We start from the raw sequence: 24,562 nt of genomic DNA, 5'->3' as shown, positions 1-24,562 counted from the left end.
GGCTCGCACTCAAGCGTGGGCGTTCCCAACTGTTCGAGGTACACCTCTCCAATCTGCACAGAAGGCTAAGAAATTGCATGGCGACGTGTGGAACACTTCATTTGGTCCTGCCGATGCAGCAACGTCGAAAGGAAGGAAGGCAACCTGCGAACAAGAGGATTTCCAGACGAGTGTGTGCAACAGGTGATGTTCTCCGAAGAACCGAGCATAGTAACGTCTTGACGAGGGCTAGCTAGTTGGTTCATATTCAGAACTGAGGTTGAGCAGCGCGAATGAAACAAGAACACGAAGAAACAAACAGCACCGTTGGAACAGCGATTCTCCGTGGTATTTGTTTCCTTCGTGTCCTTGTTTTACTCGCGCTGCTCAACCTCAGAACCGAGCGTATTACGTAAGGAAGTCTCACGCCTTCTGCTGGCATACCTACGCGACATTGAACTCGCAGACAATCGGTAGCAAGTTTCTCAACGGCGAAAGAGGCAGGCAAGCGGAGCAATTGCCGGCCCATGAACTGCCAGGCCCCTCGCGTGCAGTGAACACCTAAACCAACCAAAAAACCAAGCATTTCACAAGCCACACTTAATTAGCTCGCTTCTCCCTCTCTGTCGTTGTGAACAAGCACACGCAAGGAATCGGATAGGCTGTATCAGGGGCGCAGCCGCAGGAGGTATATACGTGAACCGTCTTGTGCTGCAGAGGCTGTATATGGGCACAAGGGTATAGATGACGTATAACCAAGTACACAAGTTACATTTGTTCACGCTGAACTTATGTTGCAGCTAGTGGGGGTACTACGGTTTAAATTTACAATCGAGCTCGCTCCCTATTATAACTGAGCCCGTTTGTTTTGCATAGGGTGTTTGATCCCTATATAGGTAAAGAAATCATATGAGGCGTACGGGTGCTTTGACGTCGCATCGCGTCCACGATCCGTCCGCAATTACACATCACATTGCAACCATTTTAAAGACAATATAATATATTTTATTAATTCCGTATTGCTAGCCCATCGGATATCAGGACTTAATCACAAGAAATACGCAGTTATTACTGGTAAAATGGAAATTAAACGTTCAGCATCCAAATATCATAGTGAACGTAACAGAAAGTAACGTTGCATTTTATTTATATTCGCGTCATTATAGAATCAATACAAGAAACGCACACGGAAGCACAGTTACGAACGATTCCTCAAGGCATTTGACCCGGCCACTGAACATTCCGCAATACAGAATGATAGATGATTCCACTCACGGATTGTTCTCGGGGCAGATTAATTTCTGAAGTTGCCAGTGCTTTATAAAATCTACAACTTTGTTGGTACGAAGTGAATCCATACCACGTTCGTGCAAGAGTGCCCGGTAGTGCGCTGGTGTCAGGACTGACCCCACTTTACTCGTCCAGGCAGCCGTCCACAAAAAGCGGAAGGAATTCAGAAGCCAACAAAGTTTACTTTGGCTCTCCGTACAACCCCATACCGACAACAAACAAACATACCAGCGACAAGTAACCGAACACGGCGGAGGAAAGGGAAGGCGTATTTTCATCTATAGTCGAGAGAGAGAGAGAGCTCCGAAGACGTAGCAGCGGCAAGAACAAGCATCTCCTTTGACAGACAATACCGACCACTCCATCTCGCCCGTCGGCGCGCATACAAGCCTCGTCTCGCCTGAGGCACGCTGCGTCCTCGGCGCGTCGTCGTCTTCGTCTCTGGCGCACACACATAATAAGGCGAGTCGAAATGCGCCAAACCAAACGCAGCCAGGGAGGCGGGAGGGGAGGGCGGCCTCAGTAGCGCCGACTTGCGTGCAGCGAGCGAACTACCGGCATGCACGGCCGGCATCGTAAGCAAAGCATCAGGAGAAACGAGAGCTCTGCCGAATGGCACCACCTAGTGACGAAAAGAGAAGGGCTGGAGGGGGGAGTGCCGATCTATTCCTATTCACGACTTCAGCTCTATCTCTTCGTTCACCTCGAGAAAGAAAGAAAGAAAGAAAGAAAGAAAGAAAGAAAGAAAGAAAGAAAGAAAGAAAGAAAGAAAGTGGCGCGCAAGAAAGCACGGGGTGCTCTTTGTTCCTTCCCGGTTTCCGGGCGGCGTCTTCTGCCCGAAACCAGAGACTTTTCTTCTTCTTCGGACCCGGGCCGGCCGGTCTCGGACAGACAAGCGGACCTGCCGAGACGACCACACACGCAAAAACTGCGCGAAGCCAAGAGTGCGGCACACACAAGGCAAGTGGAAGAAGAGAAGGCTCGGGAAGCGACCGACCGACCGAAGGAGAGCCGCTCCAGCGGGAAGCATTCGGACCCACAGAGGAACCAGAAGTGCTACAACACACACACACACACACGCACGCACAACTCTCTCCAGCTGGAACTTCTTTTCGGACGCGCATGTGGGTTTTCGAGATTCCACCTCCTCGCCCCGGAGGACGCGTCCTTTCCCCCCTCGCTTTCCTCCTCTTACTGCCTCCACCAGCGTATTCCACCTCCTCTCACTGGCCTTCCTCCTCCTCCTCTTCTTACTTGCGAGGAAGCGAAACAAACGCACGGTCGCTCGCGAAAACGCGCCGGAGCGCCCCACCACAACACCCCAGCCGTTTGCGGGCCGGTCCCGTCCCGTCCGCAGACCGACTCCCCCCCTCGCTCCCCCCGCCACACACACGCAACCCCCCCACACCGGCACCCCCTCTCTTCTCTAGCCTGGCCGGCTCATTCAGGCCTCCGACGTTGCCGGAGGTAGTCGCAGAGCCCGGTTACGCTCGTCGACTCCGCTCGTCTCTTGCGACTACCGGCACGTGGCGGAGCGGTGTCTCGCCGTCTTCGAAGATCCTCCGTTTTCCCCGGCGGTCGTTCCGAGTTGCAGCGGAAGTTTCGCGGGATTGATTGATTGATTGATCGATCGATCTGTCCGCCGGTCGGTCGGCTCGCCGCGTGCTGGGCGGCAGGGAAGTAGACGAAGAAGAAGTCAAGCCGAGACTGACGCGCTGTTTTTCGAGCTTGAGCCGACGCCGCCAGTATCGCGCTGTGTGTCGTCTGCTACCCGCCAGCAGACGACGTCGGGATTCCCGAAACGCGCGAAAAATCGCGTAGCCCCAGGACTGCGCGACAGTCGACGGGATTACCCCCGAGCGCGTTGTCACGCGGATTTGGTGCGCGTGAAAGACGGACAAAACCCGCTCTCTCGTGGTGCGTGTGTGTGTGTTCGGTGCGTCGAACAGGTGGTGGGGCCGGCCGTGTGCGGCGGTGGTTGTTTCATGCCTCGCGCTGTCGTTCTACTGTGCCAGTGACTTTGACACTTCTCTGAAGCGAGGGATGGCTTCTTCGACGCGAGCCACGATGCTGCAGGTGGCCATTCTGCAGCTTATCCTCTTCGTCTTCCGCGAAGGTGAGTCTCTCTCGTGGTCACTTCGAAGCGAAGCGTAGTGTATAGTGTTTGACCTCGGTTTTGCGTTCGGACTTGTTTTCGTGTCGGCGAAGCGAGTTCGGTCTGGCGATTCCTCACTATTTATTATCACTATTTCATTATGCAACGTCTGTTTCATCAGTCTGTGCATTCAGTGTTCGCACCCGTATTTTCGGCGAGAAAACCTTGACGGCTTGCATTGCCGTCCGAAATTTTTTGACAAAGCACAGGCAGGTCTTTGTGCGGAGTGGTCAGTCTGGTCAGTCTTCAAGCGTTGATATCTCACGAGTCTAAAATAGTTAACAACAGCTGGTTTGTTTTGTTAATCATTGGGGATATCAACGAGCGATAGCGACGTAATCGCGTCGAAAAATGTATCTCCAGAGCGACAGCTGGACGACCGTGACTTCTCTAGTCAGAATCGCAGAACTCTCTTCAGCAAACAAAATGCGCTTCCCTTGAAGGGATCCCGTGCTTTTCAAGTGAGCCGTAGAGATGACAACGGAATGACGCAACAATTATGAAATCACGCAACCGCATGGGTCAAAGAAAAGAACGTAGAACGAAGACACGTAAAAAAAAAAAGATATATTTTCACCATCCATTTGTTTCCGCCGATGTACACTCTGGCACAATACCAGCCCAATCTAAGTCCAGTGAGGTCTCTCAGAGATATCTTGTTGCCCTCGTCATGGTCAGCAGAATCCACCTATGCATCTGCACATGTCCTAACTTCATCGAAAAATGTGATGCAATCAAAACCTGAACCATCCATGCACGTCACAAGTACAGATATTGAAACGGAGACATTCAAACGTACTCAGCAGCACAAACGCCATTACCGTGAGCCACTGCGGCGTGCTTTAATCGGGTAGCAGGCAAAAACAGACATTGAAATGACAATATGCAAAAAAAATTGTAATAACAGGTAACTTTCCTCGTCAACACGTCCTGTGTTACGTTTTCAAGCAGAACGTGCGACTAAGCCATGCATGCTGTACCACTGACAAGCCGCCGTCGAAGAATTGCAGTACGTGCATCGTGCACAAGTGGATCTGCTTACAAAGACATCCACACACTGCCGATAAAAATGGGTCAGAAAGCGAAAGCGCCACACCAGATGTGGTTCCGAGACGAACGGGTGTGCGTGTGTTTGTTCGAGCCACCTTTGTCCAGTTTATTTTCGGCTCGCGTGTTTAACCTTCCCCACTGCAGTGTGCGGCGGTCAACTTTCCCGCAGTGAAAGTTCTCTCGCGCGAGTCCGCAATTTGCGAGCGTTTTGACTACACACGGCTTGCGCCTTTGTTCACCGTACTTCAACTCTTCGCTTCGTGCGATACACCGGACCAGGACTGTATCTTACGTACTTCCTCGTGGTGTGTGTTCCGGCGAAAGCTTTCTTCGGGCATCTTTAGCGCACTTACGTGGCAGGCCTTTTTCCGAACAGTTCCTGGGTAGTTGAAAAAAAAAAAAAAGATTCTAGACAATCTATCGTGGCCTCGTGCGTATGCAAGCCACTTTGCTTTTCTCTCCGCTATTCTTTCCGTCTTTCATTTCCCCTTCCCCAGTGCAGGGTAGCAAACCAGCATCTTTTCGGGTCAACCTCCCTGCCTTTTCCACCCCGTTTTTCTCTCTCTCTCTCTCTCAACGCTGCATGCACCGGCATATATGACCGCTTGTGACGAATTGAACGTTGAACGCTTCACCACGGGTGTGTCCGTGCATACCTTTAACGTATATTTTCCTTCTTTTGATCTTTCAACCCCCCCCCCCCCTTACCCCTTCCTCAGTGCAGGGTTGCCAACCGGGCTCAGCCTGGTTAATATCCCTGCCTTGCCCTTATGACTTCTCTCTCGCTCTCCGATGAACCTCGATTCTAACAATTCGCGCAAACGCGCGAATTGTTCAATTGTTTTTCTTTTCTTTCATTTTCTTTTTTTTTTAACATAGTTCAGTACTGGGGCTGTACGCAGGCGCCCTATACTGTTGGAACCACTTTGAAAGGTCCGCCTCAATCGTTCTCTCCAAGCAACGCTTGATCGCGAACTCGAAAACGCGGACTTAGAAGCTCCGGCATTTCGCCGCACCTCCTCTTGTTGTATAAAAAAAGCACCGACCTTGTCCGGCTTGTTTTCTTTCCTTCTTTTTTATACCAGCTCGCATGCCGCGCCGGCGCGTGCATCACCCCAATCAGCGCCTGCCCGCGGGTGACGCAACAACGGGGACCGCGAAAGCGCGCACTATGTGAATCGAGCGCACCTGCCGCCGTCGCGGTTTCATCTGGTGTGACTCACTCGACAGGCCCTTCAACACCACCACTTCGCCTTGAAATCGAGTGGGGGAAAAGAGATACAGAAAGGACGGAGGAGGAGGGGAGGGAAAAAGCGGCGGCCGGCCGACTTGACCCCAACTCGTTGACCCCCCCTCCATCGCTTCATCCCCACCAGCGCACGGAATGTGGCGGCGTGTCGCCTCCCGTGCATTTCATTACGCGCTATATCCGGCCGCTCGGCATAGTATACGTATAGAAACAGCGTTTACTTTGCGGACGGTACTTCGTCGCTGAAGTATTTCGAGTCACATTCAATGAAAGCGATCAACGGTAGTCGAACAAGGCGGGTCGCGGAAGCCAAGGTGGGCGGGCGGCGAGCAGTTGCCGTTCCGACGAAGAGCAAGTCCGCTTGCCCGAAACGTCGGCATCCATCGACATCCCTTCATTTCTTTATTCGACCGAGTGTCGATCCCTTCGGGCCTCCATTTTACAAGGAAGGCCTCTCTTTCTCGTATTCACTAGAGAGTTTTAGCATTCCCCTACCGCTCTACCAGGTCTCTCTTTTTTTTTTTCTTTTTTTTTCATATTCACTAGAGAGTTTTAGCATTCCGCATGCGGTCTCCGCCACCTGCCAGCTGCGCGGGTACCGTATCCAAGCCGCGCTACGCGCGCACCTGGCGCGGCCTAACTGTAGGGCGTCCAAAAAAACTGCCAGGTGGCGAAGGCATACATATAACGGTACGCTAAAGCTCTCTATTCGCGTGCCCGCCGCAGCGGACACCGTAGCATGTGATGCCGGCCCAGCTGTCGGCGATTAGTGGTCGCGATGCGCGCGGCAGCGGATCCGAGTGCCGCCGCCTCTCGTATATCGAGTCGTGACCGCTCCCGCAACTCGTCGTCGTCGACAGACAACCTGCCCGTCGAGACCCCACCGCCCCATCTTCACAGACAAACGTGTTCTCGCGCCGCTGCTGGCATGTTTGCGCGCGTCTCGACTGAGAGCGCGCGTATTCTATTTCTTTCCGACTTTATTTCTTGTCGCAACGCCTCCTCGCCGCCGTCGCTGTTACGTAACATTGCTACTATGTGCCGAGAAGATCACGCGTACATCGGATCACGCGCATATCGTTTTGCCTATTGTCTTTGAGGCCACGCGATATGTGCTGCACACCAGCGCCTGGCGTTTCTTGCTCAGAAGCCGCAAGTGTAGACTACAGCACCGCGGCTATTGGATTCAACACCGTAGAGGTTTGGGCTAGCAGGTACATACTCGACAGGGGATTAGCGCAAAATTCCTTCTAGTCTTTCGTGCTTTTTTTTTTTTTTTTTTTTTGCGGTGTTCCCCTGTCGAGTATTGGATTCATCTCTTCGTCAAGGAGACTCGAGCGAAGGTAAGTCACGCGCGTTTATTTAGAGATAGTACACTGAGCAGCAAGGCTAAATTAGTTTGGACGGGTTAAGTCTTCTTTCGGCGCTATATTTCCGTATCAGCGGTGGGCTGAATCTGTTACTTTTGGATAAAAACGAAAAGCGCAGCATCGTTTCTTGATTTTCGCGCTGACATCTCAGTTCGACTTAATATTCCTATTTAATACGTCAATTTCAGTACAAGCGACGCGTATGTATGCAATCGACTGCAAAAGTTTAATATGCCGGGATCTGGTGAGGAAAACGTTGAATTTCCGGGCAGTTTTTTAATCGTATCGTAAGTTAAAATCGTATCGATACTACGTTGTTTGCGTATACTATAGTACAATCTGGAATTACGAATACCAAGCTGCGTTCCGCATCTGCAGAGACATCATATTCTGTCTTCAGTCACAAGCACAGCTCACAAGCGCACCCTCGTGGAAATTTTCGTCTCACTTTGCATGCGGAATCTGAGTGAGAACTCGCTCCAAGGGTCTTGACGCTCGGCGAGCCATCGTCAAAGATCATATATCCGATTTTATTCTCACTAATGACGTCAAACATACATTAGCACTACGTACTCCACTGTGCAAGAAAGAAGGTAACACATACAGATAAGGTCTTTCTACTTATTTCTTTTTATCTATAGGGAATGGGAAACGGCGGTGGAGGGTGTCGTTCGCATACTTCCAGGATAATGCGCAATGATCCGGTCACTGGTGCACGCTGCAATACTTGCGAGGCGCATACCACGAACATTTGACACACGATGACGGGGCGGAAAATCCCAAACGTCACTATACTTTCGCCATCGTTCGCTGTTAGCGACGCATTCGTTGAATACCGGCTTGCCTTCGCCGGAAGTGTGGGGGGGGGGGGCACTTTTCTGCACATAGAGCGCGCGATAAGGCGACAAGAAATTTGCATGTACGCGATGTACGCGCATATACTTGGCGGTCGCCTGCCATGAGTCATATAGCGAGCTGCTCACTGGGTCAGAGAGGCGCGTCGTCGGACCTTGTTAAACGGTTGCCGTGTTGGCCGGCATTCTTTTCCTACTGCGCGCATACGCGCTTTCTCGGAACGCTCGAGTAACCAAGCAAGCGAGGACAAAAAGCGGGCAAAGAAGACTTAAATTATGGGGTTTTACGTGCCAAAACCACCATCTGATTATGAGGCACGCTGTAGTGGGGAGGACTCCTGGATTAATTTTGACCACCTGGGGGGCTCTTTTGCGTGCACGTAAATCTAAGTATACAAGGGTGTTTTCTTGCATTTCGTCCCTATCGAAATGCGGCCGCCATGGCCGGGATTCGATCCCGCGACCTCGTGCTCAGCGGCCCAACACCACAGCCGCGAATCAACCGCGGCGGGTGCAAAAAAGAGTGAATGAAAGGAAGGAGCGACTGAAAACAGGCGCCTTGGCGAAGTTCGATCGCTGATGAAGGTCGCTACAGACACTGCTTGTAATTGAAAAATCTTAACTTCTATATAGTAGTCCGTTGTCGCCGGTTTCACGATATAGTGAACTGAGCTCCCAAACTGTCGAACGGGGCGGCGCCCAAGCGAGACAAATCCTGATTTGTAACGCTGTGTGTGGTCACAATGATATCCTTAAATAAAGTTCTCTCCACTACTGCGTCCCTCACATAAGGCACTGCGCAGTTTCGGGACGTTAAAACCCCCACGATTTAGTTATTTCACAACTGCGGCTTCACCCACTCAGGCGCAGCCGATATCCGTTCGGCTGCAACCATTCATGATGCAGCGCGAAGTTGAAAGATGGAAAAAAAAAAAAAAAAGGAAAGGTTGGCCTGTACTTTCTCCGCTATAGAGAGGTCTCTCTCTTACCGCTAGGTAAAATGCAATGAGAGCCTCGAAAGAATGCTTCACTAGGGGGTTTAAATTAGCTACAGCGTTTTCCTTTATCGTTCCTTTAACATTGTTGAATACTACTCTGCTGTTTGAGCGTATTCAATTTTTTTTCTTCTCTCTCTACTGGACATTCCGTGGGCCTCCGCTATATGGAAATAGCGCGAGCAGGGAGCGCGTTTTGTGAGCGTAACGGTAGCGGGGAAAACACCGCTGCTTTTTTTTTTTTTTTTTTTTTTCTCCGTGTGGGCAGAATACTAGCTGGCAGCAGTAGTAGTCTCTCGAGTGTTCGTGCCCGCGTTCTTAACGAAGGCGTGACTAAACGCCCTGGGAAGCTACGCCGGACGACAAAAAAGAAAAGAAAACGCCCGTCTACGCGGATTATTATAACGCGCGCAGAATTTCTCCCGGCTACGTGGGAAGAGCGCGGTGGCGGGGTTCGACGTTTTTTCTCTCTTTCTATTTTCTTTTTTACCCCATTCCTTCCTTCCTTCCTTGTGCGCTGGTAGCAGAAAAAAGAACTAGTGCGTCCGCGTTCCTAGCGGCGTGGGTAGCTGTAGTGCGGGGGCAATCCGTGCCACGGTCTCTCGTCTCAAGATGCGTGCGTTTTCTTTGTGCGCGTGCGTGCGTGCGCATCTCAATCTCTCTCTCTCTCTCTCTCTCTCTCTCTCTCTCTGTGTATCTATGTGTGTGTGAGAGAGAGAGAGAAGACCTGCGTGAGGAGGAGATGGAAATACCACGTGACGCACGAGAGTGACCGGCTGTTTTCCCTGTTCTTTTCTGTAATGCACTTCGGGGAAAATGTTCGTCGCAGAAGAAGAGATAGAGGAAGGAGAGGAAAGGCAGGGAGGTCAACCAGACGAACAGTCCGGTATGCTACCCTACACTGGGGGTAAGGGAAACGTGGAACGTAAAGAGGGAGAGAGGGAGCACTAAGTGCAGGTGGGACGATGCACAGGGACGCTACAAGCGGTTTTTGTAGCAGAAATAAACTGAAAAGGAAACTGCAGTAGAACACATGTCTGGTGTGTGTGTGTGTGTGTGTGTGTGTGTGTGTGTGTGTGTGTGTGTGTGTGCGTGCGTGCGTGCGTGCGTGCGTGTGTGTGTGTGTGTGTGTGTGTGTGTGTGTGTGTGTGTGTGTGTGTGTGTGTGTGTGTGTGTGTGTGTGTGTGTGTGTGTGTGTGTGTGTGTGTGTGTGTGTTTTATGTTCTCAACAGGCTGCGATCATGAAGTACACATGCGAGGGGATGTCCAGGATAAGTGCGCGGGCTAACCATCACTGCGATCAGGACGACATGCATTCTCGGGATTGCCCGTTGGCTCTCGCGGTGTCCCGGACCCTCTCTCCTTCACCTCCCACACCCACCGCTTCCCATTTAAGCCACAGCGCCAACTTTGTGTTAATGAACGCCGTATTCATTTCATTGGCAAATCGAAGTGAAAACAAGCTCGCGTAAAGCGCAGTGCGGCCGCGCATGCGCGCAGGAGATAAAGTATAAGCGTACCGGAGTGGCTGCAGCGAAAACAAGGAAACAGGCGCAGGACGGCAACAGAGAGGCCATTTGTCACCGGTCGAGATACGCGTCGGCGTGACGCACGTGAACGACTCGCGAGCCGCGCGCCGGTTTCCCGCGAAGCTCGATCGCTCCGGAAAACCCGCGAGCACGCGGAAATGCGCCCGACGTAGTTGGGGCCAGCCCGATTGACCGTCTCTTTCTCGATTCATCACTCCGCGTTTCGCGTACAGCCACGATGTAACGTATAGGCGCCAGCCTCGGTATAGAAACCTGCGCTACCGAGAACAGGCGTGCACACGTATGGAATGCGAGTCGTCTTCGTGGGGCATGTAGTAGTCATAGGTATTTTCAAAGTTGTCGAAGCTGTATACACCCAACTAGCATGCACCAAGATTTAAAAAAAAAAAAGAGCAGTTGCGTTACACGAAGAAAAACCTAGCGCATATTGTCTCCAGTACAGTGGAGTAGCCGACAGTAATTTTTTTTTCGATGCTGAGATTTAATCATGTAATTGTAATTAATTATCTAACTCGAGAAGTACTGTCCTAGTTATTGAAGTGTCAATGAGAAAATTGAAGGAGCAACGTGAAAAACTCCCCGATACAGCTTTCTGCTGCTCAATATATACGTGCTACGTAAAAGCGTTTTTTCCGAGCGTGAAAGAAGCCCGCGAATACACGCAAGATTGCCGCGCGACTGACTGCTCGAGGCACTTTGCGTGTATTCGCGGGCTTCTAACTATACCTCTAACTGTACCCCGTAACTGTACCACGTGGCTTCTTCTAGCGTACCTCTAACTGTACCACGGGACCGGCATCCCACACCTCACACACACATCCACTTTGACACCCATATACTGCTAACGCGATAATAAAGTCGCCATTTGAATAGCCAGCAACGACTGCGCCTCGAAAACAGACCCCGAGTTAGGGTGCTATATACTTCCGAATGGTGCGATAGCATCGCTGTGCTTGGTGCATCAGTTGCCAGATTGGCATACATCTGCGAAGGGAATTTGTTGCCGTCCCTACTGTTTCGAAGAACCGTTAGCGACCATCCTGCGCCAATAATTAACCATTGAAACTACGTCTATTTCAGTGTACATTTAACACTTCGAATAGAGACTCGGCACTCTTTGTAAAAAGTAGTCTAACGACTTGTCATCACGCAGTAATGTCTGCAGTTTAGATTAGCAGTGTTGGAATGTATTTTTTTAAAAAACATGTGCCACTGTTGTTGCTGGAATGAGAGACCTGCGTTGGAGTCCTTAACTATTCCGGCTCCGTTAGCAGTCGTGAAGGGTGACCATTCTTTCCTAGAGCAACGGAACCGAAAGCTGTATCGGGAGCTTTGATGCTGCTCTTCAATTTTCTCATTGACGCTTTGATAACTATACTCAGTTTCATACATCAGGTGCGCAACGCTACGCAAGAAGTACGGTCACCAAAAATGTATCACTCCGCGCGTTCCGTCTATGCTTCGCTGCGCGCCAGCGGCGTTCGCTCGCGCGAGCATGCACGTGAGGCTGCCGCAACGGGCTGCAAATAATTTTTTTTTAATACGAAAAGCAAATTGATATAAAACAACGTGTCAGCAGCCGTATTAGTACATGGTTTGTTTCTTTCTAAGGGTAAATTCTTTTTTGTTTCATTCAGAACTAAGCTTATATAAAGAACATTTTCACAAGAATCGGTCAAAAAACACTGAACTATTTCCAAGTGCGAACGCAGTCACTGCAAAAAAGTATCTCTAGCCTCCACGGCGTTGCACCTGATGCATGAAACGGAGTATAGGACAGTACTTCTCGAGTTAGATAATTAATTAGAATTACCTAATTAAATATCGCTAACGAAAAGAAAGTTACTGGCGGCTACTCCACTGCACTGGAAACAATGAGCGCTAGGTTTTCCTCGAGTAACGCAATTGCCCTTTTTTCTTTTTTTTAATCTTGGTGCGCGATAGTTGGGAGACCCTGTATAGTCATGGGTATTTTCGAAGCTGTCGACGCTATACCACGCGTATTACTCGCCCGTAAAAGGTTGACAATGCAAGAGTGTGCATACACGAGCGCTATATAGCTGCCGCGGGCGCTTGCAAATGTGGCGGTACGCACTGTTACACCAAATGGGAAGGCTGAGTAACGTAAGCTATTTTACTGTGAAACTGAAAATGGTCAGTGGAACCAAATATCAAAGTGAATTATTTAAGGTGCTCTGACGCTTGCTACTGTTTTTAATGTTTTGAAGGCTGCGGTAACTTACGAACCTTTATTAACAGCAAGAAAGGAAAGACAAGAGGATAACTTTATGTTAGTACTTACTTAAAGGGGCACTATGTCTGTTTAGGCCCAACGTTAAGAGGCAGGAAGAGAGCGGTATGGATCAGAGAGCAAACGGGGATAGCCGATATTCTAGTTGACATTAAGAGGGGAAAATGCAGCTGAACAGGCCATGTAATGCGTAGGATGGATAATCGGTGGATTATTAGAGTTACAGAATCGATACCAAGAGAAGGGAAGCGCAGTGGAGGACGGCAGAAAACTATGTGGGGTGACGAAGTTAGGAAATTTGTAGGTGCCAGTTGGAACCAGCTAGCGCAAGACAGGGGTAATAGGAGATCGCAGGGAGATGCCTTCGTCCCGCAGTGGACAAAAATATAGGCTGATGACGATTATGATTATGTCTGCTTAGACTGTTACGAATTGGTTCCCAAGGTGGTTGCACGATTGCAGCGCCAGGTTTTCCCCTAGTGACTTAAGTGTGGAACTCTATAGTGGTTAACATGCGCGGCGTCAAGGACGCCGCGGGGGGTGGTTTTCATTTAAATGCAGGGGACTACAAGACACACGGCGGTGGTATAGAGCGCCGTACGTCTGACGAGTGCCGCTCGGAGAGCGGCCCTGTGATATTTCATCGGGAGAGGGCGAGGGAGGGGGTCAAGCGGGCGGGTCAAAGCAATCCCGCGAGCGCGAACCCACGCCGTCGTTGCTCTTAGCGATATACCGCGCTGCTCTTCTCTCAGCGGTACTACCTGCAGCAGAGTGGTTGCGCGCCGGCACGCACTCGCGCAAAGAGGCAAGCAAACGCGCGCAACAGGTCTGCATACCGTAAAGGCCCGCGCATTACGCCGACCCGAATGTTATACGAGCGGCGAACTTGGGCCCGCGAGAGAGAGGGAGAAATAACAAAAAAAAAAAAATTCCCGGTACTTCAAAGTAGAAAAGCGAAGTGCAGTGAGTTGGCACCATCTTCAGAGAAACTTAACAGTGCCGAATCGTGACAAACGGAGAACGAAGGCGCCGCGAGAGGGCTGATATATATATATATATATATATATATATATATATATATATATATATATATATATATATATTCCTGGAAATCAAGTTAGCCGCACGTCACAGCTGCTTGAAATACGCTGACAGCGAGCTTTTCTGTGCTGGCGCACCACAGAGGCATCTTACTTGCCACCAACTTAATTTCGCGGGCTATACTCCAAAGGGCGGAGCAAGAAGCATTCCCGTTGTGCGGTTTTATACTACAACACATTGCCAAATGACGCCGCATTGCCGAATTATCCCATCTTCGCCGCTGTGATTGGCTCAAGAACGCCAAACGTGGCGGCATTTCGACAACGTGGCGGAATTTGATGACCAGCGGAACAGCATTCCTCTCGGGCAGCCCCTGTTTGTTAAAGACGAAGGGGTCTGCTCGCTGTAAGCGAGAATTCGCGGTAATTCGGGGCGGGTAGGCCAGGCGATGAGCTCGCGCCGCCGGGCTCTCCAAACCGGAACGATGTATGAGTGCTGCCGCCCGCGCATAAGCTTACAGACTTTTCCTACCGCGCTCATGAAATTCCCGGTTGCGTCTGTGTGGCCTGGTATTGAGTGTACACGCCACGAGCACGGCGATATAGGCTTCTCGACTAACGGTAAACGCAGTTGGCACGAGTCGCTCGCAGGAGAAGCCACGACCTTTTATACGGTGACCTTGCCTGAGTGGACGTACAGTTGAACCCGGATATAACGAACCCACATATAACGAATTATTGCGTGTAACGAACGGCAGTAAAATCCCATTGAAAATTTTTCTATAGAATTTGTATATATATATATATATATATATATATATATATATATATATATATATATATATATATCCAGGTTCGACTGTATATCGAATCTGAAGGGGATCACAAAAAAGTTCGATATGGAGGTAATTCGATATATAAATATAAAAACATTTATACAGAAATGTTCAAGGGGATTTTATTGCTGTTCGTTATACACAATAATTCGTTATATCCGGGTTCAATATATCCGGGTAGGACTGTACGCGGTTCCGCTGCGTCCAATGCCAGTACGGGCAGCCCCACAGTCGCGTTCATTCTCGCGTGTTGCTTCCACACGAGCTATTTGTGACGTGTTGTATATCTGCAGGGACGTCTATAGCGTTTGCAACATTTTGAGCCGTGTTTCTCTTTGTGGTATGCTTTTCGTACCTCGAGGATTTGTCGTAATGTCACACTATTGTTTACAATGAGTTTCTTTTCATCTCTGTGATGCTGGGGCACTTGGGGTACCTTTACGCGTTCGTCATACGTGAAAAGGAGCACCCGGCACCATCTCTCGATGCCAACATGTCCTTATTGATCCATGTCGATACAAAACACACACACGCACGCACATAAGAAAAGCAACGTTATCGCATACGTGACATCGACACTGCATCTGCATAACGTAAGCATGGCGACTACATAAGATGACGTAGCGCCTACATTAATGTAACATCGCATAACGTCAACACGTTAACATCAGAGAAGCTTCACGTCCACCGTTTCTCACAGTGCGCAGGATCTGCATATTTCCTTTGTTTCTGTCTCTATCTCTCTCTCTCGATATCGAGCTGGACGCCACCCTTTCTCTCACTCACTCTCTCTCTTTTTCGTTCCTTCTTGTCCCGTTGGGAAGCCTCGGTTACGCCGATGGCTACAGACGTGCACAATACAGCTGCGCCCATTTTTCCACCCTGCCATATATCAAAGATGCGCTCGAGGCGAGCGGCAACGCGTTTTCCTCGCCGGCGGCTAAGGAATTTTAAGGCGGGCGTAAATGGGACGCCGGGCATTCGGTAATCGCCGTTCGAGATCGCTGGAGCCATCCCAGCGTCGTGATTATGCGAATTTCAAATGCCGTCGTTAATGCAAATGCTCTCCATAATCCAGCGCTCGATGATCCGCTGCGAGGATCGTCGCCGGGATTTCTGCGAGGCCAGAAACGACTCTTCTTCTTTCTTTTTTTCAGTAAATAGAAATACGAATTAGGAAAGCAAGCAAGAGTCCTGAAACCAACAGTTTATCGCGGATCACCCGTGTGTGTGTGGTCGCGGTGATAAATGTGGGCCTCGCTGATCACGAAAATGCCCGAAGAAAAGAAAGAAAACTGTGGAGTAGCGTGACGCAGAAGTTTTACCAGATAGGTACGACAGCAACAAATGAGGACGTCGACTGAAACAACGGCGACGCGACGATGACGCAAGCATAACGAGCGTGACGTAGTACAACGACGAAGACGACCGCAATGACGAAGGCGCGAGATGATGCGTGGCATGATGACATTATAGGCACGACGACGGTAAGCGACAACTACGCCGTATAGGCACAACGGCGGTGATCGACGCACGATAACGATGATGTCGAAAAAAAAAAGGCCCGACTACAGAAACAACCACGCGATGTTGACGGCACGATGATAACCAAGGCACAACATGACGACGATGACGTAGCATGATTACGGAAACGGCCGCGATTTCGAAGGCACGATGACGTATAGCACGATAAATACGATGTCATTGGCACGACGAATATAAAGCCACAATGGTGACAAATGCAGCATGCATCATGGCACCACGACAGCTGTTCACACGTTCTGGACATCGGAATCGAGACCTTGGTGCGGACACAGGAGAACTTGCTGGCCAAGGAAACGTCACGACGACAGACAGTATACAACGATACCACCGACAGAAGCCACGAACGTTGTCTCAAGTGCCCTTCACAGCTGTCGCTCGAAAAGGGCGTGCATAGACGCAAGATCTTCCCACGCTCGAGTTGGCTCAGCGCTGGGTGTCTCACACACAGACTTTCAAGCGCATTGCCGTGCTCACGCCTGTTAACTTCGTGAAGGGCACGAGACGTCGACGAGAATCGGCGCAAATATTATTTTCCCCTCGGCGCGCGCGCATCCTGTTGAAAAATCTCCGCGAGAAATCTTAACGATCGGCGTCAGCGAGTCAAAGAAGGTTCACACTGCAAGGCTGCATATCGCATTCCATCGGTGCCAGTCGCGCGCAAACGTCGACAGAGAAGGGCACATGCGTGCGTCGTCCGCCCTGTCTCTAGAGCCTTGCGACGGTGGAAGCGTTTTGCCCTGCATGGGCAATTCCTCCGATTCGCGTGCACCGACTGTAAAGAGAAAGGTGTTTGGAAGTGGCCAAGAGGCGGCGGCTCCTTTGGTCTTACATATAGTTTAGAGAACACCTTTCTCACGCGTCCAGACTATTGCGTGTCGTACCTATACAAGCACGGGGTGTTACGAAAACGCAAAATCATCCTCCTTATCCGCACCGCGCGGGCCCACCATCCCCGTATCTCCCGTCCGACCGCATATTACGCGGAGGCACACGCTTCGTTGCCGGGGCGCAAATGACGTCCTCCCCAGCCTGCAACTCTACAGAAACGAAAAAAAAAAAAAAAAACTAGATTCACCTTTTTATATACACTTTCCATGTGGTCTATACACACACAGACACAACGCTCTCCACACTCGACCGCTCTTGTCTCTCCTCCACGCTCTTTGATGTGGAGCTTTTTTTTTCCCGGTGCGACGGCGGCGGTACGCCTTTGGTTTCGAAGTCGGCGCGCGCGGTTTTGTTCTATATGACTCCGTCACGTCCTGCGCCTTTCACCGCCGCCGGCGTGGGGACGCGTCGTAACACAACGCGCATTGCCGGCCGTTCAGGAAGCGCCGGCGCATTCCGTTTATCCGCTATTCGAGGGGTGCAATGGACGGCAAGTGGCCGGGGAGTGAAAGCAATGGCACACTAGAAAGAAAGAAAAAAAGAATGGGGCACGTCGTGACACGCGTTGAACATCGCCGCCGGCCACGTAACACATACGGTTCTGCGTATACGTACGCTAATGGATCCACGGTGTGCCTCTTCTTTGAATCTGCGAGCGCGATTCTGTGGTAGCTCAAAAACATTTTGTTTCTTTTGACGCGGTACAAGTGCGGCCACGCGGAACGGCTTGGAGTGTATGTAATACGTGCGGACTGCGCGTGAGCTGATTTGCACATTGGGGGAAAAAAAAAGAAAAGAAAGCATGTAGATAACCGGCTGGCTTGCGTGGCCTTTCGGTCCTTTTTGTAACTTAAGTAGACTGTTTATTAACTGCGCCATTGATTTACAAAGGCGCACTATACAAAGCAACGCTCAGTTTAGCGGCCTGTGTTTTCCTACGATCTCGTCGTTTAGTAACCGACAACCCTGAGTTTGGTGTGGTGAAGTATTTTTCCTTTAGGACTTTTAAACGTAACGCGCAGGTATTCCTGAGGAATACGGCGCCCGAACGCTATGGACGTTTGTGGGAACGTTTTAATCGCGGAAACGCTATACACTTTAAACTAATTTACCGCCTTAAGGGGGCATAATGGTGCAAATTTGTTTAACACACACCCTTATATCTTTACAAATGTGAGGGCGATTTACACCCTTGTGCACCCTTGAGGGTGTTAATTAGTTTACAGTGATATGGAGCGCGGCGTTCCTGGTATAATATCGCGAGCGCGCAGCATTAAAGGGAATGCAGGCAAGATTGATTACAACTATCATTTTTGCGACAATATTGCTCCCCAACGGGCGTGCTGTCTTTAACGCTATCGTACCCACATGAAACTGGATATAGAGACGGTGACCGAAAACCCCGCGTAAGCATGAAAGAGAGTCGTACAACGCAGTGGCGTAGCCAGTAATTTGTTTCGGCGGGGTCACCCCATTGGCACGGGCTCTAGCTATACGCCACCGGTACAAACGCCAGCCGCTTGCACGAATTCTAATAGAGCCGTAGCTCTTTCCTGTCAAGCATAATTTGCTCGCACCCGCGGCCGGCAGCGTTGCATCGGGACAGTGCGCTCCGTGTGCGTCGAGCCATCAATGGTTATATGCGACAAAGCAAGGCCGGCCGCGCGAGGTGCATTCGTTCTCTCTGTGTATACGCCGGACGGCCTCGAACCCGGCCGCGCACCTCTCGAGATCTGATTCTCTCAGCCCCGTGGCGTATGCCGCATAACGCACCACTCGCAGACACACACACGTACAGACACCGCCCGTGGCATCCGCCGGGCCGACTGACACAAAGGCAACGCGAGACATCGCATTCAATGCGAGCGCGTTCTCCGAAGCGGCCGGCCGGCCGCCTTTGCTTCCGACTCACAAAGCGTCCGCCACCTTCCTCCCCACCTCGAGAACTTCTCGCTAATGGTGCACGCATAACGGCGCCCCGCGGAATCGTCGATCGTCGCAGCTCGATAAGGAAGAAGCCGCCGCTTGATGTGCGAAGTCTTTCTTTTTCCCCCCTCCGTGTAAACACAATGGCCAACACATGTGTATCATAGTATGCGCGCGTCCCGGTGACGAAATTCGCACAGTGCGGGCGAAACAAACGACGTCACGAGTGCGGGGCTGAGGAATGCCGACGCCCGGCGCATGCAGCGGCGAGGTGTTGCTGGTCCGAATGACCGCGTATACTCGCTAAGCCGGGTTTCTCGGGGGGCCGAGAAACGGCGAGATGGGAGTGGGATCTTTGGGAGGAACACCCGCTTGGAAAGGTACATGAAGACAGTAAACAAATAAGAAGATTCTCGCGCGCACCGGACGACTGCAACAGGAGTACACACGCGAAGACGAGACAGTTGTAATATTGACAAACTCGTATGCGGATTCTCTTCGTATAGTTTCCTACTAATATATGAGAAAACGTTCGAATATATTGTATATGAAAGTCCGGCCAACTCGTACGTGAAAGACAGCGAGGATGTCTTAAGGGAGTTCTCACATTCTTCGGAAGTCCCAAGGTGTCTGGTTTCCCGCTCCACAAAACCTACCCCGTGCCTGGCTCAATTTTCTTGCTAATACCCGAGTCTTTTCAAACATTCGGTCGTGCGACCGCTTCGGACCTCCGACAATGACTGCGAACTACGTCGGAGCCTTATAATAGCTTCACAAAACAGCATAACAGCTTCGCAGTAAAAGGGGATTTCTTCCGGTTCGCCAGTATTCTCCGACGTCACGGATATCCGGGAGGCACATTCGGTTCATCATTGCCGCCGGAACGTCGAGTTGTCGATTAATGCGCCCTGCGCCCTATCCTCTCGGTTAGCCGTTATAGTTTGGAGCAACCTGCCCCGGAAGAGTGGAGCCATGGTGCGGGGTTCGACACCACCCTCATCTGAGCGGAAGAGGTCTCGAATGTGCTCGCGGTTCTCACGCATCTTTAGGCTGGACCTGCCGCGGCGAGCTACATTTAATCTCATCCCCACAGTTCATATAGTATACGACGCTGCAGCGCGCCACGCGATTACCGAAACTCAACGGACACATCCTTCTCAGCCAAGATCGTTTTGTAAGCGCTGATAACGAGAGGAGTGTCCAACGTATCTATATGCAACCTTATCCGAGAATAAATTTAAAGCGGATTCCCACCGCGATTATTCTTGACCCCGTCCTGAGGCAGCCTTCCAGTATCGCCTTTCGTTTAAACAGATTGTGTAATAGTGCCCACCCCATGATATAGCCTTTGTTCATTATTCCATTCTTCATTTGTTTCTTTCCGTTCTTATGCTGTTTAGTACCCCTTTCTTTCCCCTTCCCAGGTACATGGTAGCCAACCCGGAGTTAGCCTCTGGTTAACCTTCCTGTCTTTCCTTTCATATCTCCTTCTCCGAGGCACAGCTAGTTCAGGACATTGTCAACCGCGCTACTCCCAATGGTTGAGCTCTTCGTCGTACATGCGGCAGCGAGGATCCCTACACCATTACGAAGTCACGCCACTTAAGCCCTAATCTAGGCTAATTCCACGCGCACTATCTCGACAGTATAGCCATGGCCTGGCCTTGCCTCGTGTTCACGCGCGATGATATAATGCTCTTACGCGGCGCAGGTTATATACAACGCGCATGCAGACCAAAGGCGTCGAGTCCAGCTTGCAACCACGCGCGGTCCACTCAACGAGACGGCAGCGGCGGGACCTTGTCGCCGCAATCTCGCGTGGGAAAAGTCCACTGGTGCAGAAACTTGTTCGCGGCGGCGATTTCTTTTTTCTCCAACCCGTTCGCTCGCCCGCGGAGCCAAGCGCAGTTGTGCATGTGTGTATCACGCGCACGCTATAGCAGCTGGGATGACGTTCTTGTTGGCGCCTTTTACATATTGTATCCGCGAACGCAGATACTTTCGACGAAGAATAATAAGGCGAGTCCACCGAGATTCTCGTATGGAGGTCAATAACCTTGTGGTTGGCGTATCATAGCCTCGGTTGCTATTGCGCCATAATACCCTACATAACTGTAGTTAAGTAGGGTATTACGGCGCAATGGCGCTTGCTTAGCACGAGTATTGCCCTCTTGATAGACCTCTTGATATATCAAGAGGGCAATACGGTTGCAAAGAAAGCGCTTCTGACAGCCAAAGCAGCTACCACAGCATGTAGCCACCAGCAGGACGAGACAAGACGAGGCACCTCGTTGGTGCAACCATGCATGCCCGTATGCACAGGGTGCCGTCGCTATATGTCGCCAGCGCTGTCCAGAGCACGTGGCTCGCGTGTTCTAGACAAGTGTCCTGACCCTCCGTACACGCATCGTGCAAGTACCGGGTAGCAGGCTAGAGCGCGCTAGCTCAGGCCAACCTCTCTGCCTTCCTTCGAATAAATTGTCTCTCTCGCTTTGAAGGACGATCGATCGTGAATGTTCATCCACACTCATGTGAACTTGCGCCCATCTTTCCTGCTTTCTGTGGTGAAAAGTACTGATCAGTGTCTTCCGTGTAGTATGAAGCGACGTGCTTTATTCTTCGCTGCGGACAACCGTCTGTTTCGGTTGGTTTTGCTTTTTTTTTTTTTTTCGTGCGTTAATGCATCGTGTACGCATCGCTCTACGCCTGAGTTATGCGATGTCCTTACTCCTCCACTATCCTTCATTTTTTCACCTTCGTTTTTGTTATTTGCATGTTCGGACATTTCGCGTAGGCGCTGTCGTTTATTTTCAATTATTAGAGCGATAGCTCTACTATACTCCATGTACAAACCAAGAGAACGCCTGGCTCCGAAAATCTGACCTTCAAGCTGCAGCCAAGGTCAAACTGCAGGACTTAGCCTGCCACTACCGGGGGCTGCTGCGTACGCCGCGCGGGCGCCCATATCTTGAAAGAGATCCGCGATGTGGACAAAGTGCGTCGAGTGCTGGTAGCTTCGTATGCGCTGTGCTTTCGACGCTTAGTTCGCGTTGAAGCGATGACGCAGCGTGAAAGTCAATTCGCTCGCTGCTGCCGCCGCGCCGAGCAGCGTCTGTGTGTTGTCTTGTGCTGCAATTGTTATAGATGCGGTATAGTTGCTGACGGCCCCGAGCAGCGTCTGTGTCCTTTCCCAAAAGAAGTAAAACCGTGGCTATCGCTCGACAAACTTCGTTTAACCACGGTCAAAACCACGGCAAATTTTTTTGAGATGGTTGACCCAATGGTGGCCCTATTCTTTTTTCCCCTCCCGAATATCGTAATTCAAACAACAATAACAATTCGCGCGAACTGCGGCCCTTCGGCTGGCCGTCGCACGCAGGCAGGTTCACCGCACCGAGCGCAGTGTCGCCTGCAAGGACGGAAGCGGTCGAGACGCGGCGTCCGCATCGGCGAGCGGCGAGGAAGCCGGCGAGTTTATGACGTCGCCGGCCGCGTGGTGCCCGTGAGGAGAATGCTAAATAATCTCCGGACGGGACCACGGTGTATAGGCGGCGCGGCTTCGAAAAAGTGAAAACGATCGCGGTTGGGGTGTATCGCGCCGGACATCGCGATGAGACGATGCTTCGTTATTCATGCGACAGCGGCGACCGCTGTGCCGAGCGGAACACGGACGAGGATAGAGAGGACGACAGGACACACGCGAGCGAGAGGACTTCTTTATTGAACGCCGGAGGGAGGGTTTTTTTGCCGCGGCGGCACGGCTGTAGCATGCTGCTTCAGATCGGGAGCGACGAGAGATGAAATGGTACGCATACGCACAGGAAGTGCAACTATAGAACAGACGCACCACAACTCGCAACATCCAAAGCAGATTGAACCATCTCACATTGGTTTGATGTATTGACATATGAATGTCACGGCTTGCTTGGGGGGTTAGATGGCGGCCGTGTTGTTTCTCGCGGTCACGGTTAACTGCAAATATGTATGCTGCATATTATATGCATACATGAATGTACTTGTGCGCCGAAACAATACCACTCCCCTGAAAGAAATACCACTCCACAGGAATTATTTGTGTATAAACTAAGCCAGCAAAGCCTGTTCACGCCGGTGTCTCCCGTTTTCCATGAAGCCGAGAGGCGGCGACGGCGTCGCATCTGCGTAACGACCATTTTCTGTAGCTGCACGCATGCGCGTGCAACAGTCAATCGCAAAAGTTTACGTACCGCTGGTTCTGAGAAAAAAAACGATATAAGAAAAAAACACGCCGAATTCCCTAGAAGTTTGTAACCGTAGCCAATAAAATGGCAACAACGGGCTGCGCGAATGTTCAGCCTTTTTTTGTCCATTCGCGCAGTCCGTAAACTTTTGCAGTTGACTGTATACGCACACATTCGCATCTGGGCCAAGTTCACAGCCTGCCAACAACGAGGCGTTGGCCGCCCGCGCGCTGGCTATAAGGATGACAAATACGGTTCAAAACCACCGTCATCGTCATTGAGCACGATGACTCTCCGTTTTCGCGAGACACTATATCGGCACTTGACATCCTAGGAGTTGACAAAATTGCGAGCGTTGTCTCGCAACACCCTCCGGGACGTCCCGCCACAGCCGACGGCACAACTGGACCACCATACAGCGTCGGGGGGAGCGCCTCGGCGCTAGAGAGAGAGAGAGAGAGAGAGAGAGCGCGTGCAAATCGTACTTCCTTGTAAGTACGCACACACGACACGTCGGTTGCGACCCCGTCTTCCGTGCGAGCCCTCCGCCAGTGCGTCGACTAATCTCGCACGCGACGACCCGCGGCCACCCTGACCCGTCCAATTAATTACGCAGCGCGCAGAAGCGAGGAACCAAGGAAGGAAGGTCGCGGCGGCGGCGGCGGCGGCATTCTTCCGTCGGCCGTCATTAGCGCTAAGAGCGCGCGTCAACTCGCTGCCTCGCGCGCGCGACCCCCCACCGAAGTTTCGACTGCCGCGTCGGGTGAGGAAACGGAGAAAGAGGGGGGGGGGGGGGGGGGGACACGCACGGTCGCGTCACGTCTTTAGCGCGCATACCGTTCCCGCAAACGAAGCACGCATACACAGCACGCGTCGTCAACGAAGCGAACTGAGGATGCCGCGCGGATACAGGAATGCGACTGTGCGGACGCGCAAGAGCGTCCTTATATACTACTCGCGTGACGCCAGTTCTTCGACCGCCTTCGCTCCAAAAAGCACGCACCGCAAATATAAACAACCAACCAAAAAGAAAACAAAGGAGTCGTACGCGAGGGGTCGCACCTCCAGAGGGCGCGGGCAGTCCGCGCATTGTCACGAAAACAAACGAGCAGGGGGGGCCTGGAATGTCTCGCCTTCTTCGCACTCCCTCTCGCATGTGTCTTTCGCCGAGAAAGAGAGAGGAGAGAGCTTAGAGGGAGGAGGGAGGAGAGAGCTCGGTCGGTCGCTGACAGCGGTCTGCCCGACATTGCCGACCTCTGGCGGCGAGGTCAAGCGGAGCTGGAATGACATAATCTCGTTACACGGGGAACCACCCCCCCCCCCTCCCCCCTCCGCACTAGGTAACCTTTCGCCGAGCCGTGCTC

General features: G+C 51.3%; 1 protein-coding gene across 1 annotated transcript in view; it reads left to right on the top strand.

Moving 5' to 3' along the window:
• The first annotated feature begins 2,714 nt into the window (after positions 1-2,714).
• Positions 2,715-24,562, top strand: part of LOC119433654 (uncharacterized) — a 101,043-nt gene continuing 79,195 nt past the window's right edge. The window contains exon 1 of the mRNA XM_037700907.2: positions 2,715-3,385. Coding sequence (XP_037556835.1) covers positions 3,313-3,385 — 73 coding nt within the window. The 5' untranslated portion in view covers positions 2,715-3,312. The remainder of the gene's footprint in view (positions 3,386-24,562) is intronic.

This window comes from Dermacentor silvarum, chromosome 11 (genome assembly GCF_013339745.2).
Source record: "Dermacentor silvarum isolate Dsil-2018 chromosome 11, BIME_Dsil_1.4, whole genome shotgun sequence".
NCBI lineage: Eukaryota > Metazoa > Arthropoda > Arachnida > Ixodida > Ixodidae > Dermacentor > Dermacentor silvarum.
Note: the sequence above shows the minus strand (reverse complement) of the source record. Positions and strands in the feature narration are given on the sequence as shown.